Raw genomic sequence first — 22,942 nt, forward strand, 5'->3', positions numbered from 1 at the left:
TTGTCGGAATATGGATTAAAAACTAATCCTATGTTCATTTTCTGGCTTTCCTCTTGTCTGTTATTTTTGCCTATTAAATTAACAAAAACCATAGTTTACAGCTTTCTAAAAAATATTGAATTGTAATGTAAAAGCTTAGCCCTGAACTAAATACATTTTGTCCTTCCCCTCTTAACTATTGCTGACACTTGGGGTTTTGGTCTACTTTTATCAACGTGCCTTTCTTCAGGGTCCACTTGTTATTCTGCCCCTTCTTCACAATCTCTAAGCTTTGGAAATGACCACCAGTTCAAGAGCCAAAGTGACTTCTTCCTTCTTGTTTTACAGTAAACCCACCTTGCTGACAGTCCCAGGATTTAGGCCTTCCAATGTTCAAATTGAGAGATCATTAAGTTTTGGGGCACCTGGGTGGCTCAGTGGGTTAAAGCCTCTGCTTTCGGCTCAGGTCATGATCCCACGGTCCTGGGATCGAGCCCCGCGTCGGGCTCTCTACTCAGCAGGGAGCCTGCTTCCTCCTCTCTGCCTACTTGTGATCTCTGTCTATCAAAAAAAAAAAAAAAAAAAAAAAAAAGAGATCATTAAGTTTTAAGAACCTGTTTAGGGGTGCCTGGGTGGCTCAGTCATTAAGTGGCTGCCTTCGGCTCAGGTTGTGATTCTGGGCTTTTGGGATTGAGCCTGACATCGGGCTCACTGCTCAGCGGAAAGCCTGCTCCTTCCTCTCCCCCTGCTTGTGTTCCCTCTCTCGCTATCTCTCTCTCTCTCAAATAAATAATTTAAAAAATAAAAAGCTGTTTAAAATTCATAATTTAAACTATTCCTCAAAACCACTGAAATTTGAAATATCACTAATATCAATCACACCTTTGGGACTAATTTCTTCTATGTGCTTCTGTGTTACGCTAATGTCTGTCTACAGAAGGAAAGTTTGATCATACTGAACATTTCCTAAACTCCCTAGTTTCTGACTTGGGAGAATTAAAAAAATGGGGCCTAGAACATGTCCAAAATTCACAAAATGTTATCTACAGTAGTAACTGGTGACTAAATCTTTTCCTTACAGTTTGCTGCTGAACTGGAAGCTATGGGGGAAGGAGTTTAAACTCATGTCAAGTGCACTTTTCCAGTAAATGAAGCTGGCACTTTGTTCCTGAACTAGGAACAAAGACCTATGGGCAAGCATGGACCCTCCACAACAGGCTTATCTTCTGGGAAGAACCTGACTGATCTTTTCTCCACTGGACTCCAGTTCCTGTTATACCTTACCCTCAGACAACACATTGCTTCCACTTGTAAAGTCTTTAAAATAAACTACTGCAAACATGTATACTGTGGTGTGTGTTTCCTCACGGACCATGATAAGAATCACAATCAAGGACCACTTATCAAGCAAGCTAGGGGCTCTCAAACTGGGCTGTAAACTAGAATTACCTGAGGGGTTTAAAGAGATCCTAATAATGACTGAGTGTCACCCTAGGGATTCTGACTGAAATGATCTAGGGTATGGCCTGGGCATTGGGATTTTTAAAAGATCCCTAGGTGATTCTAATCTGCAACCTAGATCGGTGGCTACTAAAGGCAATATTGAGAGGACCAGGCCCTCTCCTCCCACAGCTGTGAATGACAAACAAATACCAGCTGAGCCCAAACTCCAACCAAGCACACGACTCATTGTTTCCTCCTTTACCGTCTGTGCTGTGCGGTCTTCAACAGTGTTCCTCTCTGACCTCTAACTGGAGGTAAGGAGAATGTTCATGGATGGTCTTTCTAGACCCTAAGCCCAGAAAAGCTCAAGAGATGCCTATTCTTGAGTATCTGCAACAAAGGGAAGACAAGAATTAACCTACAGGGTCCCTTGGTGGTCGAGCTCATATTACCTCCTTGACCTCACCTGCTCTCTCCCTCCCTCATTCCAACTAAACCACACTGGCTTCCTTACTGTTCCTCAAACATGCCAGGCACATTTCAGCCTGTTGTTCTGGCTGTTCCCTCTAAGACACAGCTGGCTACTCTCAGAGGCAAACAACTTGTCCCTTCAACTGTCAAAGGTCACGTCTATCAGACCATCTTACCTGCTCTCTTCACAATGTGTATTTTGCTTATCTGTCTACCCCCCACCTAGCACTAGAATGGGACAGAGTCATGTTTCATTCATTGCTGAATCTCCAAGTGTCCTTCCCTTAATGTTAACTGTTAGAACCTCCAAAAGCTCAAGTTCCCTGCCTTAGGAAGAATTAGAATGGGAGCAGATGGCTTCTGTTATTCTACTTGTGCCTAGACAAGCCCAATGTTAAGCATCCAATCCATCAGCTTAGATCCTACCATTCACATGAACTTCAAGATTTGAGACTCAAGTGTATAGCTGTAGCAGTTGGAGCTCACCGGGCTGAAAGTTTCCCAGAATACTGTGATCTCATACCACTAGTTCATTTACTGAATATCTTAAGACTCAGGATTAAAGATGCCAATTTCTCACAAGGTAGTAGAGGAGTTTTTCCACAAAGAACTATGACAAAGCTTTTTAGTCAGCCAAAAGAAAGAGGCTAGTAAAAAATTAGATTTATACAGAACAGCCATTGATCTTTATTTGATTTGACAAAATCTGCATTATTAAAAGACAGGTAATAAAATTTAAGCTTATATTGAATCTGATGTATGTTTTCTACAGTATCTAGAATATTACATAAGAAATAACTGAGGGGGAAACAGAGTAAAAGCATCACATGCAGATGCTCCTGGCAAAGGGGGAACTCTATCTGCAGGTGAGGTCCATAGTGTGCAGTGCATAAAAAAAATCCTAGAGAAAATGCAATTGACTTACTTGGGTGAAGTGTTTTTCCTTTTGCGGAGAAGAAGAAGTGACAGAGGGGCAGGAATTCAAAGGCATATGCAGAATGGCTTCTTCATTTCAAAATGGTAATAAAAATATTTAGATTATGGCACTAGGGCACCTTTGAGGAAAAGAACACCTTAACCAGAGTAGGCTCATTGCATAATTCTTTAGTAATATGTACAATTTTCAAGTAATGGAGAGGACTAAAGAGTAATTTTACTTCAGCAGTGGCTATCTATTTTTCTTCTCGCCCTCTGGGGCTTGATCTGTTTCAGCATCAAAGGGACATTTCTCCACACAGTTTCTAGGGAACCAGCCTCTGATTCGTGAAACACCTGATGGAGAAAATAAAATTGATGTGAATAGAATTAGTGATATTGCTGAGCCAAATAAGTCCCACTACTTCAAATCAGTAAGCTTTTAGTTCTGCTTTACTTTTTTCCTCCTTTACCAGCTTTTATAAGCATAATTTGAGAAAAAAAAAATGTATATGTTTAAAAGCTGTCTGTCAAGTCAGAAAACCAGTATTTCCCAAATGCTATTAGCTGGGAAAGGTGCAAATGTGGTTCAGGACAAGCCCTAAGCGGAGCATGGGGGGCGAGGGAACATGGGCAGCATTCCTCGATACGGGTGTTCACTTACATATGTGTGATCGTGGTGTTCTGGGCACTCTCATACTTCACCTATTCCAGGGAACCACCTCCCTGTAGCTTCTATGAATTTCCTTCTTAGGTTTCTTCCTAACATGTAAATTTCTGTGTCAAGGTTGCCTAAGCAGTCATATGGGGTGAATCTAAAGGCATCCAGAATTAACCTTTACTTTACAAAGGAACAGTTCTTAAACTTAAAGAAAAAAAATTAAAGACACAGAAAATTTCAATCTGTTAATTTCCGTAATAAAATCATAGGAATATGCATTCACAGAGAGAGTGTAGGGCAAAGGGGTCTGGTGTATAGGCTCTAAAGCTGGACTGCTTGGGCTGGACATCTGGCTCTACCTGTTTTTATTGCGGTCTTGGGCAAGGTGCTCAGTCTCTGCATTTTGGTTTCCTCACCAGTGAAATGTAAATGAGGGCTGTGGGGGCTTCACCACAAGTGAAGCACTTCTACAAGTGCCTGTCACACAGATCATGATGACTTCCGATATTAGTTGCCCCTAAAAAGACCTGATAAATAGAAGTGCTATGGAGAAATAATCTAAGAAGCCTTTTTCTGTTGCTTGATGGTGTGTCTTATGTCTTATGCTTGACGGTTATGTCCTAATGCACATGACATTGATTGTAACAATTGTTCTCGCACAATTTGGAATTATTACTAGCAGCTGGTCTATTAAACATTTCTTGCCATTTCCATACCTTCTACAGAGGCATCATCAAGAATTTTATCTCCATACAACCAGTATCTGAAATATTTAAAAGATTAAAATTAATTTTTTTAGGCTAGATGCTAATTTAAAGAAGAAAGTCAGTACTTTCTATCACTCACCGTAACCCTCTTGTGGCTAAAATGAATTCCCCTTTCTGTAGCCTTATTCGAGGCTCTTCAGTGCAGGGGCTCGTGAAGAAGGTTTTGATTCCTTTATTCAAAGGACAGCAGGCACCACTGTAATCTTCTATTACTCTATACCGTACCTGACATCAGTAATCAGAAAAACAATTTAATGTTTACCTCTGAATTTCTGTAAATTTGAATTTAAATTGTTAAAGGCAGACCCAAAGTTATCAGGTGACAAGTCTTTACCTCCCAGATCCTTTATAAGAGGCAACTGACATTTCTAGTTCTCTAGGCTTTTCTTAGCCTGCATTTCAAGCACATCGCTATGAATTAAATTCTAGATCAGTACTGTCCAATAGAACTTTCTGCAGTGAAGGAAATGTTCTATATTTGTGGTAACCAATGGGTAGGCCCTAGACACACACAGGTACTAAGCACTTCTAATATGGCCAGTACAACCAAGAAGCTCAATTTTGTATTTTATTTTAGTTACTTTAAATTTAAATAGCCACATGTGGCTAGCGGTCATCAAATTTTACAGCAGAAGTGTAAGGATGGGTTTCATACTAAAGAGCTATAATGAGGATTTTTGTTGGCAATATAAATTGACTACATTCTCTCCAAACCTCCAAACTACTTAAAAGAAAACAAAAGTGAACTGTATCAAATTTCAACAATTGTAGTAAGAAACATTATTTCATAAAAGCCAACAGTTAGCTTCTACTCAGAGGCAATTCTGAAAACTATACAGAAGGGCAGAGCCTGACAAAAGGAAAAAGAAACTAGTATCATTGCAAAATTTTTACTTACACTTCTGACTCGTTTATCTGCTTTTTGTTTCAACTGTTCAATCTGTTTGGAGATAAAAAAAGAACAAATGTTACGACAAACTCCCAATTTTCCAGCATTTCACGGTGCTGACAATTCAAAGGCCCCATGTTTTTGTTTTGTTTTGTTTAGAAAAGTGGAAAGTGGGCTCTCTGACTGAGAGCAGGAGCTGACATGAGGCTTTCTTCTCCATAGTCTCTGTCTTCATCTGTGTATACTCACTGAGCATTCGCTATGGCCCAGGGATCAGGGAGATGTACTCACTGCCCTCATGGGGCTTCTAGGCTAGTCCTGAAAGTGATGATGACAGAGATTCACGGATTCTTCAGAGACAAGGTAGACAGACTGCAAAATTCATCCGCAAGTCTCCAATGAAAGTCATCATTATGATATACTTTTCCTCACTTATTCAGCAACAATTTATTAAATGGTACTATCTTAGATATAGTAAGGGAAATCAAGATAACTCATGGTCTCTGTATTAGAATCTTGTTAAAGATGTAAGATAAAAGAATTAAATAAAAGTGAGACCTCCTGGGCACCACAGAGTTGCATACGGTTAAGTGCCAAATCAAGATGAGGTGGAACTGGAACTGGCCTTGAAATTTCTGATACAAAAGAGGTCACAGAAGAGAGAAAAAACAGTATGGACAGAGTTAGGTGGCAGGAACACACAAGGAGTTCACTGAGGAAACCACGCCGGTTGGAAGGGTGATTTCCATTAGAAAGTAGTTGGAGGCAGTTTCAGGCTGGATTTTGTAACTAAGTGAAGGGATCAGGACTTTATGTCCCATGTATGGAGGATTAAAGAGAGATTTAAATTAAAAGAGAAAGAGGACAGAAGGAGTGCCTTGGGATTTTTAACTTAGATTTATTTTTGCCAAACTGAAAAAAGCCGTATGACTTATCTTACTATAAAATGTCATCTGAGTTAAGGGGCACTTAAGGAGACAAGGGCTAGATAGAAAGGAAAGCCTATTTGCGCAGAAATACTTACTGTTAAGCTGTACGGGTGACAGTCTTTTCTCACTGGCCACGCTAGTCCATCTCCCTCCGGGATCCCTGACCACGTGAATACCTGCTTAAAGTTCTTCCACTGACTTCCCATATCATAGGGAAAAACAAAGACTTCATCCAGTTGGTAATACTGAATTCGATCTTTAGCCTGTGGGTAACAAAGAAGATAGCAGCTGCCTCTGCCTCCAATGGCTCTAAATACTGTCCTATGGATAGTATTGACAGTAACATACATTTATTCCTCAAATTTGGATCACTCCTAAAAATGCTTCCTCCCTGTTGTCATGTTACACAGAAGAGACAGACAAACTTATCGTAATATAAGAGGAACTTGCTATATAACACCGACCTCATATGAGATCATTCAGGAAATGTCTGACTGGGCTTATTCAGGAACACACATTCAAAAATCCTTATTGAAAGAGTTAATAAGTGCCTGGGTGGCTTAGTTGGTTAAGCATCTGCTTTTGGGGCTCAGGTCACAGTCTCAGGATCCTGGGATGGAAGCGCGCTGTCAAGCTTCCTGCTCAGCCAGGAGTCCGCTTCTCCTTCCACTGCCCCCCTTCCCTGCTCGTGCTCTTTCTCTTTCAAATAAATAAAACCTAAATAAATAAATGAGTTATTAGCTTTTTTCCACATAAAACACATCCTTAATGCTCTTTGCTCAGCAAAACAAAAGAATACAGGTGTAAGGAAGGGATGGTGATAAAAAGACTTAAGAGAAAGCAAGAGTTTATTCAGGATGAAAGAACTGTTTCAGGGGTGCTCCAGAATGCGACAGTTGTATCGTGGGTAGCAACACCACCTGTGAAATGGCCAGAAAAATGGGTTCCAGGGGAGTCATCATTTTCTGAAAATTATTTTCTCAAAAAACTAGCAGAAATGTGTAGATCCTCTTTCAGCTTTTTATACCATTATACACGTATATATATACTTATGAATATATGCATTTATAGGTGTACTTTATACATATACATAAATATTCAGGTTGTATAAATTATATTCTAGGCACTTAAATTTTATTAACTTGAACTTAAGGAGATAAACTGACTTAGAATTTCTTAAGTTCCACTGACACCTAGTGGTATAAAGATGCATAATTTATTCTTACAATAAGTGTACAAACCCAGCTGAAATTTGTTATCAATTTTTTTGGTTTTTTACATTTGTATCAATTTTAGTGCCTGATAAATTTCAATAAATTTTCTATAAAGTTAATCACTTATTTGTATTTTTTAGTCAGCAACAGAGTGCCAGTTTTAAAATAACTTCTAGGTTTAGCACGGTACTTTATGAAGAGCCTTGGTCATCAGAAAAAAATTATTAATCTAATGATGATACATTACATTAACTAGAAATGACAAATTGAAATACTTTATTATTGGGGACAATATTTTAGGGAAAGCTTTCTTGCTATTGCTTAGAAAATAATATTGATGTTAATTCAATTAAAATAATTGTCAAGCTATATATATATGTATGAATCTACTAAACTGCAAATTCCCACACAAACAGTAAAGGATAATTTTTTTCCCTTTCAAAGTCTCAGAATCTTCAAAATGGTTAAGAGTCTCAAAGAACAGAGATTTAAGCTATTAACAAAGAAATAGTGGTAAGGATGAGAGTAGCTTACAAAAAGACTGAGGCCTGGTTTCTGCCAAAGAGAAGCACTCAGTGAAGTTGGGGTATTCTATCAATACTGTGTTAAAAGGTAACAGAGGTGTGGTCCCTGTTGGCTCAGTCGGTTAAGCATCTGGCTCTTGATTTTAGCTTAGGTCATGATCTCAGGGTACTAAGATTCAGTCCCACATCAAGTTCTGCACTGAGTGTGGAGCCTGCTTAAGATTCTCTCTCTCCCTCTCTGTCCTTCCCCCCGCTCATGCTCTCTCCCTTTCTCTCAAAATAAATAAATAAATAAATAAAATTTTAAAAAAGAGAGAGAGAGAAAGTAAGAAAGAGGCAACAGAGATGTGTAACAGGTGCTATAGGAAAGGCAACAAAAAAAGAAAAAAAGAAAGAAAGAAAAAAAAAAGCCCACTTAGCTAATCTAGGGAGAGTCAAGGAAGGTTCTTTGGAAGAAATGACACCTAAACTAGGTCTTGAGGCAGAAGAAATCAGCAAAAAGGAGGGTGTGTTCTGGGTAGAGCGAATGACATGTGAAAAGATACAGAAGCATATGATGTATAAAATTGGGTTTTTGATTTTAGTTGGTATCAAGAGTGAGATGGGGTGGGAAGAGGTAGAAAATGCAGAAGAAATAGACAAGGGGAAGACAGGAAAGGTTTAGTTATGCATAAGCTAAGGAGCTTGGACTTAAACCTGTATATCAGTGATTCTCAAAGCATGCCTTGCATACCTCTTCCAGTCCCCAAGATCTTTTCTTACGGTTCAATAAAGTCAAACAACTTTCATCTTAATACTAACATGTTATTTGTCTTTTTCATTGTGTTGATATTTGCAGTAGTGGGTAAAATTGCTAGTACCTTTAGCAGGAATCATGATAGTGGCACCAAACTGTGTAAAGAGAGATTATATTCTTCACCATTACATACTCATAATTTTAAAAAAAATCGAACAAAAATTTTACATAAGAATGTTCTTGATGATGCAATAAAAATAATTATTTTCATTAAATCTCAACTTTCAAGTAGATGACTTCTCAATATTCTGTGTGACAAGATGGGGAGGACACATAGAGCACACCAAAGCGCTTATCTCAAGGAAAACATCTGTTTGTGTTGTGAACTAATAAAAGCTGTATAGCCAACTTTTTTCATTTAATGCAATTTTACTTGAAAGAATGAGTAATGAAACAAACTAAGGTTACTGAAACTTCAATATTTGGTAGAAATTTTCTCAAAAATTAACAAAGTCAAGCTGTTACTTTAATGTAAACAACTGAGTATCTATTGTCAGTGAAAAAATTAAGGCTTTCAAGTGAAAATTAGAATTTTGGAAAATCTGTATCCACCGCGATGAGCCTGATTGCTTTCCAAAATGAAGGCCCTTCCCCCACAAGATTGGTAACGATATGAACCAATGTGTCAGCATCTGGAAAATGTGCATTACTCTATAAAACTGTATTTTCCAAATGACCAATACCTGATGTTATAAAATCATGTATGGGTAAAAGGTCCATTCAAAGAGCAAGATGTACTGATGGACTGAAATGTACAAGAGTACAAAACGTTTACTGATAGAGCTTTACACCTCACATACAACTAATCTTTCAAGGCTATCACCTGTGAAGTTCTCATGTAGTATCAAAGAATATCCACTGTTAACTAAAAAGCCTATTAAAATACTCTTTCCTTTTCTACCTACTTATCTGTGTGAAGCTGGATTTTCTTCATATACTTCAATCAAAGCAACATATCGCAACAGAGTGAATGCAGGAGATGTGAGAATCCAACTGTCTTCTGTTAAGTCCGATATTAAAGAGATTTGTAAAAATACAAAACAATGCCATTCTTCTATTTTTTACTTTGAAAAATATAATAATTTTTAAAAATATGCTATTTTTATTAACATATAATGGGTTTATTATTTTTAAATGAAATTATAAAGCTTCAAAATTTTTCTCAGGAAATATGACAATCACTGATAACTACTACACACATTAAGAAAGCTCTTTAGTGTCCTTAACAATTTTGAGAATGTAAAAGGGTACTGAAACCAAAAAGTTTAAGAAACTAGTCCTATAACTTCAAGCTATAGACTGGCTGCCAGGGGGCTAAATATGTCCTACTGTTATGTTTTATTTGGCCCACAAGGTTTTTTGTTTTTAATGTGAATTGCTTCCTAATATCTAAAAACAAAGAGATGTCACAGAAATCCAAATCTCTTACTCTTCTAGAAAAACAATTAGATGATTTCAGAATATTGAGTGAGTACCCCCCCATGGTAACAATCAGCTTCATCTGTTAGGCAGCTCTAGTACACAGGTTGGCTCCTGTCACCTAAGTGATCTGCCTGGCCGCCGCAGGCATGTGGGTGTATAGTCCCTGCTACAGTGATGGTGAGGCTCTGAGAAGCTGTAAGCAGGGAGCAGAGTGGTCAGATTGACTTTACAACAGAATCGCAACAGACAGGATGAAGTATGTATTAAGGGTTGGGAGGTTTGTAACAAGCTATGCTCTAAGCCCTATGGCTTATGAAGGTTTGTTAGTCCTAAAGCACTGAAAAAAACTTGATGGCATCTTGATGGGAGAGATGTTCCTTTCTGAATGGTCTGCCTTAACCCCTAATCTGAGGAAGAATAGCCAAATGATTTAATGGATGGCTTGGGCTTCTTCAGCAACTCAGGGTGAATGAGAAGCATATTTCTGAGGGAGTTACATTAAACCAAGAATGAATCAAAATGCTTCTTTTCTTTATTTTTCTTTTATGTGGCACTCAAATGACCGAAGAAATCTATCTGCTAGTGAAGTTTTCACTTCCAGGCATTTATTAGTTAATCTGGCCTATGAACTAATCTTTTTTTTTTTTTTTAATTTTTTCTGAACTAATCTTTATTTGAGGAAACAATTATTAAAATTTACCTTTTCTTCAATCCATGATTCAATAGAAGTTTTGTTTCTGAGAATTATTTTCATCTGAAAATTAAATGATACACAGTAAAATTTTATGATGAAACTTCAGTTCATTTAAGATTATCATCTTTGTAGTAACCCTATGAGATAGTTTTTATTGGTGCATTCCACTGATGAAGAGATCAGGATAACAGAGGTTAAGTGACACACTCAGGGTGTGGTCTATCTGACTCTAAAGTCCTTGCTCTTCAGCACTGTGCTACAAAGCCTCTCCACAAAATGATTATGGTCATCATCCATAATCAAATCTGAATCTACTAGTTTAATAAAGCTTCAGGTTTTAAGTACTACCTTCTGAACAAGGCTTCCACATTATTAATAAAACATTGATATAATCCACTTAATCGGTATTTGTGCATTTTGCTACTAAAATCGCTTAACACTATCTTTAATTAACCTTAAGTTTATGATTTAATTTATTTACTACAACGAAGTGACTCAGTCAACCTAGATATTCCGCTTGCTTTAAACACCAAATATATTCAGTCTTGATTCTATTAACCAATTTTCCTAGCTATGACTCATTCCACTTATCTGGGCTTTTACACCACAGGGTTTTAGTCTATTTCTAATATGATTCTTAATCAGATGCACTGGGGGAATTTTTTCAAAGAATTTGACCCCAGGCTAATAGAAGACATAAAGTATAACCAAAACCAAGATATTTCAAAACTACGAGTTTGAAAGGGTTGGGTGATACACCAGAGCCCTCAGGCCAGCATTTCTGATTCTATGAGAGGTCTGCGTTTCCTTTTAGTCCAGCTGTGTCCACAGAAACAGTGGGGCAGAGTAAAGACACATAGGGGAAAGAAGTCCTCACCATATTCCTATGGCTGAGCACAACAGAACCTGGCCCACAGCGGGCCTTCGACTAGTAAGTTAACTAAGTGAAGGGAATGGTTCCTAACTGTTTTGTCACAGGCCACATCCTCCTCCCCTGTACTCTCACAGCACTTTGTACATAAATCTGTGATACTCACATGAGCCAGTATTAGTTAACTGTTTACTACTAATTGTGACTTCCCTAAGAGCCGGACTTTTTTCATTTTCATTATTGTAGCCTCCGAAATTAGCACACTATTTCACCAGAAGAGCCATTAAATAGCACCGTACCATAGGGTTGTTATTGGAATTAAATGAGCTACTACAGGTGACGTCCCTAAAACGGTGTCTTGCACATAATAAGTGCTGAATAAACATTGGCTTTATTATGATGATGATGATTAAATACATGCTATTATAAAAAACAGCATTAATAATTATGTTTACTGAATACATAAGTGGGTTATCTTGAGTTCAGTCACTTCACTTTTCCATGATTCAATCACTCATCTGTAAGGAAGGGGAAAATATTCCTCTTCAACTCTTTCTGGGGGTTGATGTGAAGATCAAGAGAGACCATAATGTGATAAAAGCTTTCTCAACTATAAAGTGATATATAACTCTAAGATAACACTTTAAAAATTCAATCAATTACCTGGAAATTTAGGTAGTCACTTCAAAATCATCTGGCTAGTACAGAGATTAGCTACCTCGATGGAACAGGTAACAGTAACTTCCATTTCGTACTGCACACCTGAATGCAGTCTTCAGCTCTTTCTCATCACAAGCAGCCCCAGTAAGTGAACAACTTTTAGCTAGAGATAAACAAGAAACTTACCTGGATAAAAAACAACATCCCAACAGCTATGGTTGTTCCTAAAGCTAATCCCAAGGCAAACAAAGTGGCCGCAAATGCTGCTAATCCAAACGGAATAATTGGAAGAGGATCTCTCCGGGCCGCACTCATATCAATCTTGACTGTGTTCCACCCAAAGGAGAGCTACGAGCAACAACACACACTTGAAATGTTCAGTTGTCATAAATGGTCAGACTGTCCTGGGACACTTAAAACAACTTGATCAAAAAAAGATCAACAAATGATAACCTGAAGCTGTGGCTAAAAGAAAATGAATTTCTAATGTGTTTCTAATTGATACTGGGGCTTGAACTCATACTGATACGCAGAATATCATTCTTAGTTATTTTCAAATGTTACCTTTTTTGTTTGTTTTAATTATTTCCTCAGAAAGCATAAGGTATACCGACTAACACTAATATGCATGAACAACACTAGTCATCAATCTAAGTTATAATTGTGTCACAACTTCTTCTCCTTGCTTTTCAGTATTTACAGGAATCTTCTGCAGCAAAAAAAAAAAAAAAAAAAAAAGACAGCCTAGAATTTAGTTGTTTCTTCCCTCATGTGCCACAATTAGAGGTGTAAAAACTGGCAAAATGCAGCGAAACATGCCCTGTAGATGCTTACCACCTGGCCTGCAAAATGTTTTCAAATAGTCACCCAGGTGCTAACATTTAAAAATCAAGAGACGTTAAACTTCTGGTATAACTTTAAGTTTTTTGAAGTCCAGATTTTCTGATTTTTTCCTGAAAAACTATTAGATCTAGTATCACTGGACTAGGTCTCCAGACATCAGAAACTGGTTGAGGTTGATACGGATTGTCCCAACAATGAAGGGCCTACGTTCTTCAGGTGCTACAGTCCTTTTAGCATTTATCCACCAGGCTTCTTTAGGGATTGAATCTGTGCCCCTGAAGTTTTCTACTTGCCCATCAGTCAACCTAATCTTCTGGAGGATATTTTAGGACATGTGCCTGCTCCAAGAGCTACCTTCCACAGCACTGGAATTAGAAATGAACAGAAGAACTGAAAGTTGCAAAATGAATTAGATGGAAATAGAAAATACTAGGGCTTTTTCTTCTTGTTCCTTTTTTCTCATTATTCTCACCACAGCTACATGTGAAATCGAATAAATTATACATACAGTAATAATATTATCAACTTCAACTACAGCTAGTAAGGTACGTTTCCAAAACAAAATAATTTTTCCTCATCTAAAAAACTAAGTGTTTGGGTACCTGGGTGGCTTAGTCAGTTAAGTGGCTGCCTTCAGTTCAGGTCATGATTGCAGGGTTCTGAGATCCAGTCCTGTGTCAGGCTTCCTGCTCAGCAGGGAGTCTGCGTCTCCCTCTCCCTCCCGCTCATGATCTCTCTCTCAAATGAATAAAAAAAGCTTAAGAAAAAAATTTAATTTTAATAGCTTTTTTTTTAAAAGAAATTCATATATATGTAAAGCAAAGTTCTGTTTCCCAACCTAATCGAACATCATCATTCCAAAAGGCGCTTCTTAAATAACTGTAACTACCATTTAATTTGGCATAAATGATTTTATAACAAACACTGTCACTTACCCGATTATAAAGCTGTGTATACATAGTCATAACAAAAATGAAGGCAGCATGAATACAACCCAGTGGTGCTAAAAGGAGAAACAGTGTGAACGAAGCATGGTTTTGGTAACCACAACAATTGTTGATCCAAGGACAGTGATGGTCCATCTTCATCACACATCTAACAAGAAAAATTTACATAAAACATGAGGCAAAAAATCCTGTCTACTTTAAACAACTTTGGTCTTCAAAAGATCAAGTAAACAGGAATCCAGCAAGTCTGACTCACAGAGGAATTATACTCCATGGAATAGAAAGAAAAGTCTTTAGAGTTTTTAAACAACTCTGAACAGTGACTTCTTTTAAATTCTTTAAACAGCACAAGAGAAATCAGGGTTTGTAACAGCTTCTGAGGAAACACGGTCTGCTACAAGTGAATTTGTTTTAAGATGTCAGGAGGCCCACAGAGAGGTTCATTATAAAGAAAAAAGCTTAGGGGCGCCTGGGTGGCTCAGTGGGTTAAAGTCTCTGCCTTCGGCTCAGGTCATGATCCCAGGGTTCTGGGATTGAGCCCCACATCGGGCTCTCTGCTCAGCAGGGAGCCTGCTCCCTCCTCTCTCTGCCTGCCTCTCTGCCTACTTGTGATCTCTGTCTGTCAAATAAATAAATAAAATCTTTAAAAAAAAAGAAAGAAGCTTGGGTTCCTGGTCTTCCTCTAGCTCTGAAATGCAGTGACTGAGGTAGAGTACAAAGAGATTCAACAAAATCACTTCTAAATCTCTGCCAGGGTTGATGGGACCGAGAAGACCTTGTAACTTCCTTCCTGTTCTCATCCTTTTGATGTGGATTCTCTGAGCTACTAAGCTAACTATGGAATATAAGATGTGGTATAACAAGCAAAGTCTTACTGAGCTTCCTTTCCTTGTTGCTAGAAGAACATTTCCCGGCCTCATACCAAACTATATTTGCCACAAGTGGTTTTCCTCAACCTCAACATTCTCATCACAAATTTCTTATTAATAAATCAGTATAAGAGCTGTGTATTTAAAAAAGTTCTAGTTTATTTTGTATTCTTATAGTGATTTCATTTTCTTCCCATTAAGTTTTTTACATTGAACACTAGCGATAATACGCACCTGAATTCATTTGTTAGATCTGCATAACGTGTAAATGTTAGTCAACCCAAATGATGGAAAGGGCAGGTGTCCCTTATAATTTAGACTCAGAACAATTCTAAAGCTAGTCAAGACGACAGAAGACAAGCACAATTAATCCTGATCTATGGAAACAACTTGAAGGTATAACTTTTTACTCTTGGCAGGGCAAGAAGCAAAATTAAATGTATATTTTTTCCAAAAAGCAAATAAAAAAAAATCTTTTCACTTATAACAAAAAGGAGTGAATGTTTATTATCAAATTGGTAATTTAATAAAATGGAGATATGGACACAAGTGTTTTGACAATGGTTTTTACAAAGAAGCCACCGTATAGAGACTAAAACTGAGACTGATGTGGCAGAAAGAAAAACGTAAGACCAGTAACCAAGCTGATCAGTCCCCAAAGAGGAGCAAAGACAGTACCTGTTACACTTTCTGCAGTGATGTGACCGTGGCGCCTTGTATGCTTGGCAGACTTTACAATACTGGAGGTACATGCTATCCTGAGAATTTTCCTTGGTAGCAAAATATAAAAAAATTCATCAGTTATCTGATCCTAAGTAATAACATGTCAAGTCTTATGACTAAATGCTTTTGTGTGGTTTGATTTTCTTCTGTGAGGGGTTGGGATAAGGACAGAATCTTAACTTGCATTTCCAGTCCTTTTATTTGAGCTGAAATATTTTTAAATAATGAGTTTCTGGTTAACAGCCACATTGCTCTTCCAATTACCCAGAACTCATTTTTAATTTCTCTTCCCCCTGCTCCACCCAAACCCACCACCACTGATCGTAGCTGATTCTACTTTTCCAAACTCTTACTAGAATGGGAGGAGTTCAGGAAAAAGGTAGCTGACCATGTGGCAGGAACTCTGGAGTGAGGATTCAAACACCAGAGCTGACACTTTTGAGATCTCTTTTGCACCATTTTAGTTACTTCTACTACTTTCCTGTATCTCTTTCTAATCCAAACTATTTTCAGAATAATATTCCTATAACGCAACCCTGATTAGGTCAGAGCTTGGCTTGACAAACCTCTACTATGGCCTAACAATTCCTCACACATTTAAGGCCTTCCACAATCTGCCTTAATTTCCGCTTTATTGGCACAACATAACCTGTTATTTCTGACTATATGCTTCCACCACCAACCAACCTGGAATGTCGTCTTTCCCATCTGTGGAAATTTCCATTCCTCCCTCAGGTCCCCAGCTGAAAAAGATCAGGTCCTTCTAAACTTCAACAGTACTCACCCCATTCTTCCCTATAATTTAGTTACTTACACAAGTCCCTTGGTTTCTCTCAACTATAAGGTTTTTCAGGATACAAAGTTGTTTTACTCATCTCTGTACCCACTTTAAATAGTATACTACATTAGTGTTTCTCCAACATTAACATACTTAAGAATCATCTGGGGATTTTGTTAAATGCTGATTCTGATTCCTAGGTCTCGAGTGGAGCCCAAGATTCTGCATTTCTAACAAGCTATCAGGTGGTGTCCCTCAGCAAGCAATATGGAAAATCACGAGCATAAACTTTCCACAACTTTTAAAAAGCCACAAATTGATTTGTACTGTACTTCCTAATGTGACGATTTTAACATTGACGTTAAAACTTTATGATTTAAGCCAGCAATTTTTATAGACTCCCCAGCCCCCTTCATTCCTCTTTTTTCTTTTAATGCAGGACAAGTATTCCATAAAATTTCTCTGGGAAATACTTTTTTTTTTTTTTTTAATTTTTGGGAAATACTAATTTAGATGAGTATTTTCAAACAGATACAAAATAAATTTTTTGAGGGCGCCTGGGTGGCTCAGTGGGTTAAAGCCTCTGCCTTCAGCTCAGGTCATGATCCCAGGGTCCTGGGATGGAGCCCCGCATCAGGCTCTATTCTTAGTGGAGAGCCTGCTTCCTCCTCTCTCTCTCTGTCTGCCTGCCTCTCTGCCTACTTGTGATCTCTGTCAAATAAATAAAAAAATCTTAAAAAAAAAATAAAAAATAAATTCTTTGAGCTCTAAATGATAATTAGAATAATATGCTTAGCCTCTACTAAGGCAAAAAGTAGGCTGTGTCTGATATTATTGGTTAGCAGATAAGCCATAAACTAAATATATGTTTATTGTTAGAGTTTCTTATCTTAGATCTTTTTCTTACCGGTTTCCACCCCAAAGGAACAAAGCCAGGACCAATAAACATGGCATTGAAGTAATTATAAAGAATCATGACCGTCCAATTAATCAACATGATGAAGTTCACGCTTCCTCCAGTTGTATGTAAAGGCCAATACCACAACACAGAGTCAATCATGGCCATCGTAGAACATATTGCTATAACACCAAGGGCTATAATGGGACCCCAATGACAGAGTCTCTTTAATTCTTGGAGATTTTCAAACTTGATAACCGAGCAGAATGTACCCATTCTGGTGAGGAAGAATGCCTTCCTACTTTTAAAAAATTATAGATTTCCTTTTTCTGTGCACACATTTCCATGTGCCACAAGTCCATGTGGGTTCCTTAATTGTCATGCCTTTAAGCGGTGGGATGTCAATGCAGATTACGCCATTTTCACTGTAACACACTCAGAGCTCTTTGTCTCAACTAGGAGAATCCAGGGTCTTGGCTTGAAACCCAATCTAAAGAAAACAAAATGAGAAAGCTCAGTAAAAAATTTTATTATATACGTTGAACTCCAATAACCACCTAAACAAAAGCATCTCACAAGTGCCCTTCTATGGGATGAGCGCCTTCTCCGATGCTGAAGAGAACTATTTTATCCCAAAATAGGGCTTATCCCAAATAGGACTCCAGTCTGAATGGCGTATGAACTGAATACATGATTCGGAAAGAGTTGCTTTTACTCCTTTGTTTTCAGCTTGTCGGGGAACTGGGACTGTCCAACCTTTAGTGAACGCTTTGGAGAGACCAAGATGTTCAGAGCTGGAGCAGGCGTGAGGGGTGACTGAATTCAGCTCCCTTCTTCATAGGAAAGAAACTGGCTTGGAGAGGGGGATTACACCAAGCTGACCACGAACAGCAGACCCTAGACCAGAAACCAAGTCATCCACCTCCTTCTACGGAATTCCAAACTGCCTTTTACCGAACCGCCGTTCATCTAGTTAAGATCCCGACTTGGGCTAAGACCTTTGCCCGCGATTGCTCCCAAACACCAACTGCAGGATCTATTTGGGCCGAAGGTGAAGAGCCGAGGGAGTGAAAGCAGGGGACGGGAGACAGAGGTGTGTGTGCAGTCATGACTCGGGGAACACGGGAGAATGAACAGGAATGAAAATATGTGAGGGGGGGAAAAAAGGAGGAAATGCCTCCGCAGCGAGGGACCAGGAAGGCAGGACGCCGAGCGTCGGAAGATCTGTGGAAGGACTGATTTCTCACTGGGCTGCAGCGAGTCAAGGGACGACCCCAGATAAAGGGGAATAAGGACTTTCACGCAACAGATGCTACTGCCTCGTGCCTCAGTTTCCCGCCCGGGTCATGGAGCAGAGCGCTTAGAAATCCTCCCTCAGAGGAGAAACATCCCGGCAAGCGTGGTCGGTTTCAACATTCTTTAGATTCTGGGCTCATTCGGGTGGGGCGAAGACCGCCCAAATCACAGTTAAATCCCTTGCCTTGGCTCCCACCTCAGACCGGTCCTTAGTGCCCGCTCTTCAGCCATCGCATTTCCGGGGCGGCCTGGGCTCACCCGGAACAGGTTTTCTCCTCTTCGGATAACGCCGTCATGGGGACCTCAGGCCAGCGCAAGCAGAAAGCAAATCCTGGCTGCAAGAGGGTGGAGTGCAGAACCTGCCGCCACCAGGCTGTCTCCCCGCCCGCTCTCTCGCCGCTGCTCTCCACCTCCCGCCCGCGGCACCGTCTCTGCGACAGCCACTTCCGGGAGGTTCGCCACATCAGACTTCCCCGGGCAAGCAAGTTCCTGGGATCCTTAGCTTGGGGGAACCAGAGCCGCTTTTCAGAACGTGGAGTGGCAAAAAATGCTTTCAGTGATCCCCGAGAACCCGCAGGTTTTAGGAAGCTTTTCAGGGCCCTAATAGAAGTGCTTTTCTTTCGAGATTTTTTTTTTTAAATCTTGAAGCCCTAGCGGACAATAAAAAACGCATCCAGGCCCATTTCCGGAGGACTGAGATTGCGACGAACAACCAGGAAGCGGCCGGGCTGGGAGCTGTCCCCGGTTCTCCACTCTGCTCTCGAGGCCCCCCTCCCAGGGTCCTTACACGGTGTTCGTCGGTCCCGCGTGGCTCTTGCCACGACCTGGGCTCCGGCCCGGGCCGACCTTTCCCGAGCCGCCATGTCATCCGACTTCGAAGGCTACGAGCAGGACTTCGCGGTGCTCACGGCAGAGATCACCAGCAAGATTGCGAGGGTCCCCCGACTCCCGCCTGGTGAGAGTCCTGACCCGGCCGGGCGGGGGTGGCCCTGAGGGCGCTGAGGCTCGCGGGCGGTGGAACGTCTCTGAGGAGCGAGGTGGGGCAGGGCCCCCCCCCCCCCCGGAGTGATGAAGCTGAACTTGGATGAGGGGGAAAGCACAGTCCAGGCTGGGTTGTGGAGTGCCTTGAGAGGAGCCTGCGCTGAGCCTTCTGGGCTGAAATCCGGACTTCACCGCTTTGTTAACTTCTGCAACCTTGGGGACGTTTCTCTGACTCCTAGTTTTTGTTTTGTTTTGTCTCATTTGTAAAATAGAGAAGTGGATATTCAAAGAGTGAATGAACGTACCCAAATCATGGGTCTGCAATAGACAGTAACCGGTTGTTTTGTTAGTAATAATATTACTATATGCGGCAAAATAGGGTTAAGAGCCACGGTACCAGGGTTCAGATCCCAGATTTGCCACTTAAAAGTTGTGGAACTTACGAACGTTTCTTAAATCGCTCTCAACTTTACTTCTTGGTAAAATGGAGAACGATACGTCTCTCGTGGGGTTGTGGAGATTAAATGATTTAACATATGGAAAGCCCTTTTTTGGGTGTTAGCTGCTATAATTACTAGTATTTTTCATAACCCTCAGCCCCTTATCTTATTTTTCATCCTTCTTGGGAGACTGTAACCTAATTTTATGTAACACTTGGTACAGGATGGTTTTTATCACTTTTAAAATTCCACGTATCCCATCTAGAAGTTTTTGGTTTGGTTTCTTTGTTTTATTTTTTAAAATTATTTATTTGAGAGAGTGAGTGGGAGAGAGAGCGAGAACACGGGCAGGGGTAGAGGGAGCAGTGAGAGGGAAAGGGAAAAGCAGACCCTCCCCCTCAGCAGGCACTCCCTTGTCCTGTAGAGGCTCCATCACAAAACCCGGAGATCATGACCTGAGCCAAAGGCAAACACTTAACCCACTGAGCCACCCAGTTCACCTTGTTTTTGTGTTTTAGCATATCTTACTTTCCATGCTTAACTGTGGACTATGAAGGTGGGAGCTTTGTTTGATTTCCTTGGCATTTACTTAGGACTCAGAAAAATGTTTACGTTAATGAACAGATGAATATGAATATATTTGGTAATTTTTTTTGGTGAGACATTGTTTTAGGATTTATCTTTCTCTAAGTACAGATTTGAGTGGTTAGTTGCAGATAAGATTATTACTTTTAGCTTAGTTTTGTTAGGGAAATTGAACCATTGTCTGGACTTGGCTCTACCTGGCTCTGGGGTATAGTGCATAGAAAAGAGGATGCTCAGTGATCTGTGAGCTGGTGGGCAGCTTCCTATTTCCCACCTTGTTAGTCAATCCTTGATGCCAGCAATAATTTCTGCAGGACCGAAATTGTTGTTCCTCATTGCCTTTCACTACTTTCCCCAAACTTGTGTGTTTATAAATAATTTTCTTCCTTTATTTCCTTGTTTCTCTTTCCCTCTCCCCCACCTGTTTTCTATTAATAGGGTCATTTGCTTGAAACCAGGATCTCCTGAAGTCCCAGTTAGTTCTGGTGAGGTGAATGATGTCTTAAAGAGGTTTATGAGCCCAAGTGAGGGAACAAGAGGACAGAACCAAGGTAGCATATACCACCGAGCTCTGCTGCCTCGGAGAAGGTGGTTGATGGCCTCATCACTTCATGATGCATCACCTCGTCTCTTCTCTTCAGTTCCGCTTTTCTCCACTGCCCAAGGCCATCTTGGTTTTTGTTTTCCTTGTTGCTGGAGACAACTTCTTTTGAGTTGAGGCTCAGAGTATCAGGACTAGTGATTTCAGTTGGCTTTTTGTTTATTTTTAATTGTAACAGTTTTAACAGAGAAGCATTTTCTGTTTGGGCTAATAGATTTTTGTATTGGGCAGGTGTTTTATGTAAAGTAACAAAGTCATCCATGGGTGCAGAGTTGTAAAAGCTGTTTCCAAGAAAATAGATCTTGTTACAGTTGATTTTTTTCCCTTTATGTTTCAATGTAACCATTCTTGCCATATAGAAGGAAACCTTTGATATACATGGCTTAAAAATAAAACCTTGACTGGCCTTGCATATAGTCTAATGTAAGGACCAAACATAGCAGCTTCACTGAAATTGAAAGAATATTGTATAGCGGGCACTGGAAAAATGCTTACTGACCCGACTAATCAAATGATAGTAATTTTTAAAAATGTAGTAGTTTCCCTCTTAGTAGTTACTTATGCTTGCTCCCTTTATAATCTGTTTCTAATTGATAAATAGAAAAGGATGAAAAATATATCCATGTAGTTATAAATTTCAGATATATGTCTGTGAACTAACAAATTAATATGTATCACCCCAAAAAAAGAAAAGTATGATTAAAAGTAATTATAATCTCTCTGGACATCATTAGTGGTTGACCTAGAGGAGATGAACTATGCTTTACTTAATTTGAGAAGTTTAAAATTGGAGCAAACTTTGCAGCCAGAGCAGTTCATTCCCCGAGCTTACTGACTTATTTAAATTGAAGTAGAGTGAGTAGGATGGATTATAATGAACTTCAATCTCTGCTGTGCATGTACAATGTATTAAAGTGTTACCTCCAGGGAGAATGAAAAAGATTGAGTATTTTACAACCTCATTTTAAAGGAGAAATTTGATTACTCTGTGATATGTTTTAAACAATAAAAAGACTTTGCTCTTAGCCTGAAGTGTTTGAATTTAACTAATTTTAGTACTTGGACTGATGAAACACATCAGTCCCTTCTTAGGTAGTAGTTTTATGACACTATTTGAAATTTAATTTTAATGATTAGAGTTCTGTGGTGAAGTCAGGAAAACGGAAGTGTGAAAACCATAGCTAATACTAATTGCGAAGTTCTTTTTGCTTTGGTGAAGAACCCCAGGTGGGGGATGCTCTGCAGAAGCTCCATTACATCAGTCAGGCATTCTCAAGAATCGTAAATAAAATGTTCTTCTGCAGTTATTTGCTTACTTCATTTACAGAGAGAGAAATGGTCTTCTGTGGATCCTACCACTGTAAGATTCACACATGGCATTGGATCTGATTAGAATCTCTGCTTTGCTACTTACTAGATGTGCAGTCTTGGGCAAATTGCTTGGCCTCTCTAAGCCTGCTTCCTCCATCTTTAAGTTAGGGAGAGGATGTAATTGCTTCAACCTTACAATATTGTAAAAACATCAAATGAAAGAAAGCCTGGAACACCCTAGCACAATTTTCTTCCCAGAGAATGTGCATGATAAGTTAGCTATTAAAAGTGTTGCTACTGCTGGAGGCAACAGCTGGTAGGGTTACTTAGGACCCAGCTTCTTAGACTTTGTGATATTAATTGAATTCTTACAGGAAACTTGGACCTCAGTTCTTTCTTCCTTTTCTGCCTAGACTAGAGTTAGGTGGATCTCTC

The 22,942-nt window shown here is 39.5% G+C and overlaps 3 protein-coding genes across 15 annotated transcripts in view; 2 read left to right on the top strand and 1 right to left on the bottom strand.

Moving 5' to 3' along the window:
- The window catches only part of ACSL5 (acyl-CoA synthetase long chain family member 5), a 61,822-nt gene extending 60,498 nt beyond the window's left edge, over nt 1–1,324 (top strand). For all 4 annotated transcript variants that reach the window (XM_044240509.1, XM_044240508.1, XM_044240506.1 and 1 more), the window contains one exon: nt 1,061–1,324. The gene's annotated coding sequence lies outside the window, so the exon portion shown is untranslated. The remainder of the gene's footprint in view (nt 1–1,060) is intronic.
- A 1,227-nt stretch (nt 1,325–2,551) lies between these two features.
- On the bottom strand, nt 2,552–19,026 carry ZDHHC6 (zinc finger DHHC-type palmitoyltransferase 6). Of its 3 annotated transcripts, none has more exons than XM_044240512.1 (11): nt 18,848–19,026; nt 17,303–17,783; nt 15,573–15,664; nt 14,014–14,173; nt 12,422–12,583; nt 10,711–10,764; nt 6,150–6,317; nt 5,135–5,176; nt 4,316–4,461; nt 4,186–4,232; nt 2,552–3,165 (listed from the first exon to the last, which is right to left on the bottom strand). In XM_044240512.1, exons 2-11 carry the CDS (start codon nt 17,567–17,569, stop codon nt 3,062–3,064), a joined length of 1,242 nt encoding a protein of 413 aa, XP_044096447.1. In that variant the 5' UTR covers nt 17,570–17,783; nt 18,848–19,026; the 3' UTR covers nt 2,552–3,061. The 3 variants fall into 3 exon arrangements, with proteins under 3 accessions (XP_044096447.1, XP_044096446.1, XP_044096448.1); XM_044240511.1 differs by having other exon boundaries at nt 18,786–19,026; XM_044240513.1 differs by lacking the exon at nt 18,848–19,026 and having other exon boundaries at nt 14,014–14,081; nt 17,303–17,349.
- A 55-nt stretch (nt 19,027–19,081) lies between these two features.
- The window catches only part of VTI1A (vesicle transport through interaction with t-SNAREs 1A), a 355,306-nt gene continuing 351,445 nt past the window's right edge, over nt 19,082–22,942 (top strand). For 2 of the 8 annotated variants that reach the window (XM_044240514.1, XM_044240518.1), the window contains exon 1: nt 19,082–19,544. In XM_044240514.1, coding sequence (XP_044096449.1) covers nt 19,451–19,544 — 94 coding nt within the window. In that variant the 5' untranslated portion in view covers nt 19,082–19,450. The remainder of the gene's footprint in view (nt 19,545–22,942) is intronic. The other 6 variants (XM_044240521.1, XM_044240522.1, XM_044240515.1 and 3 more) reach the window with 5 other exon arrangements.

The sequence above is a fragment of the Neovison vison genome, chromosome 2, assembly GCF_020171115.1.
Source record: "Neovison vison isolate M4711 chromosome 2, ASM_NN_V1, whole genome shotgun sequence".
Taxonomy (NCBI): Eukaryota; Metazoa; Chordata; class Mammalia; order Carnivora; family Mustelidae; genus Neogale; species Neogale vison.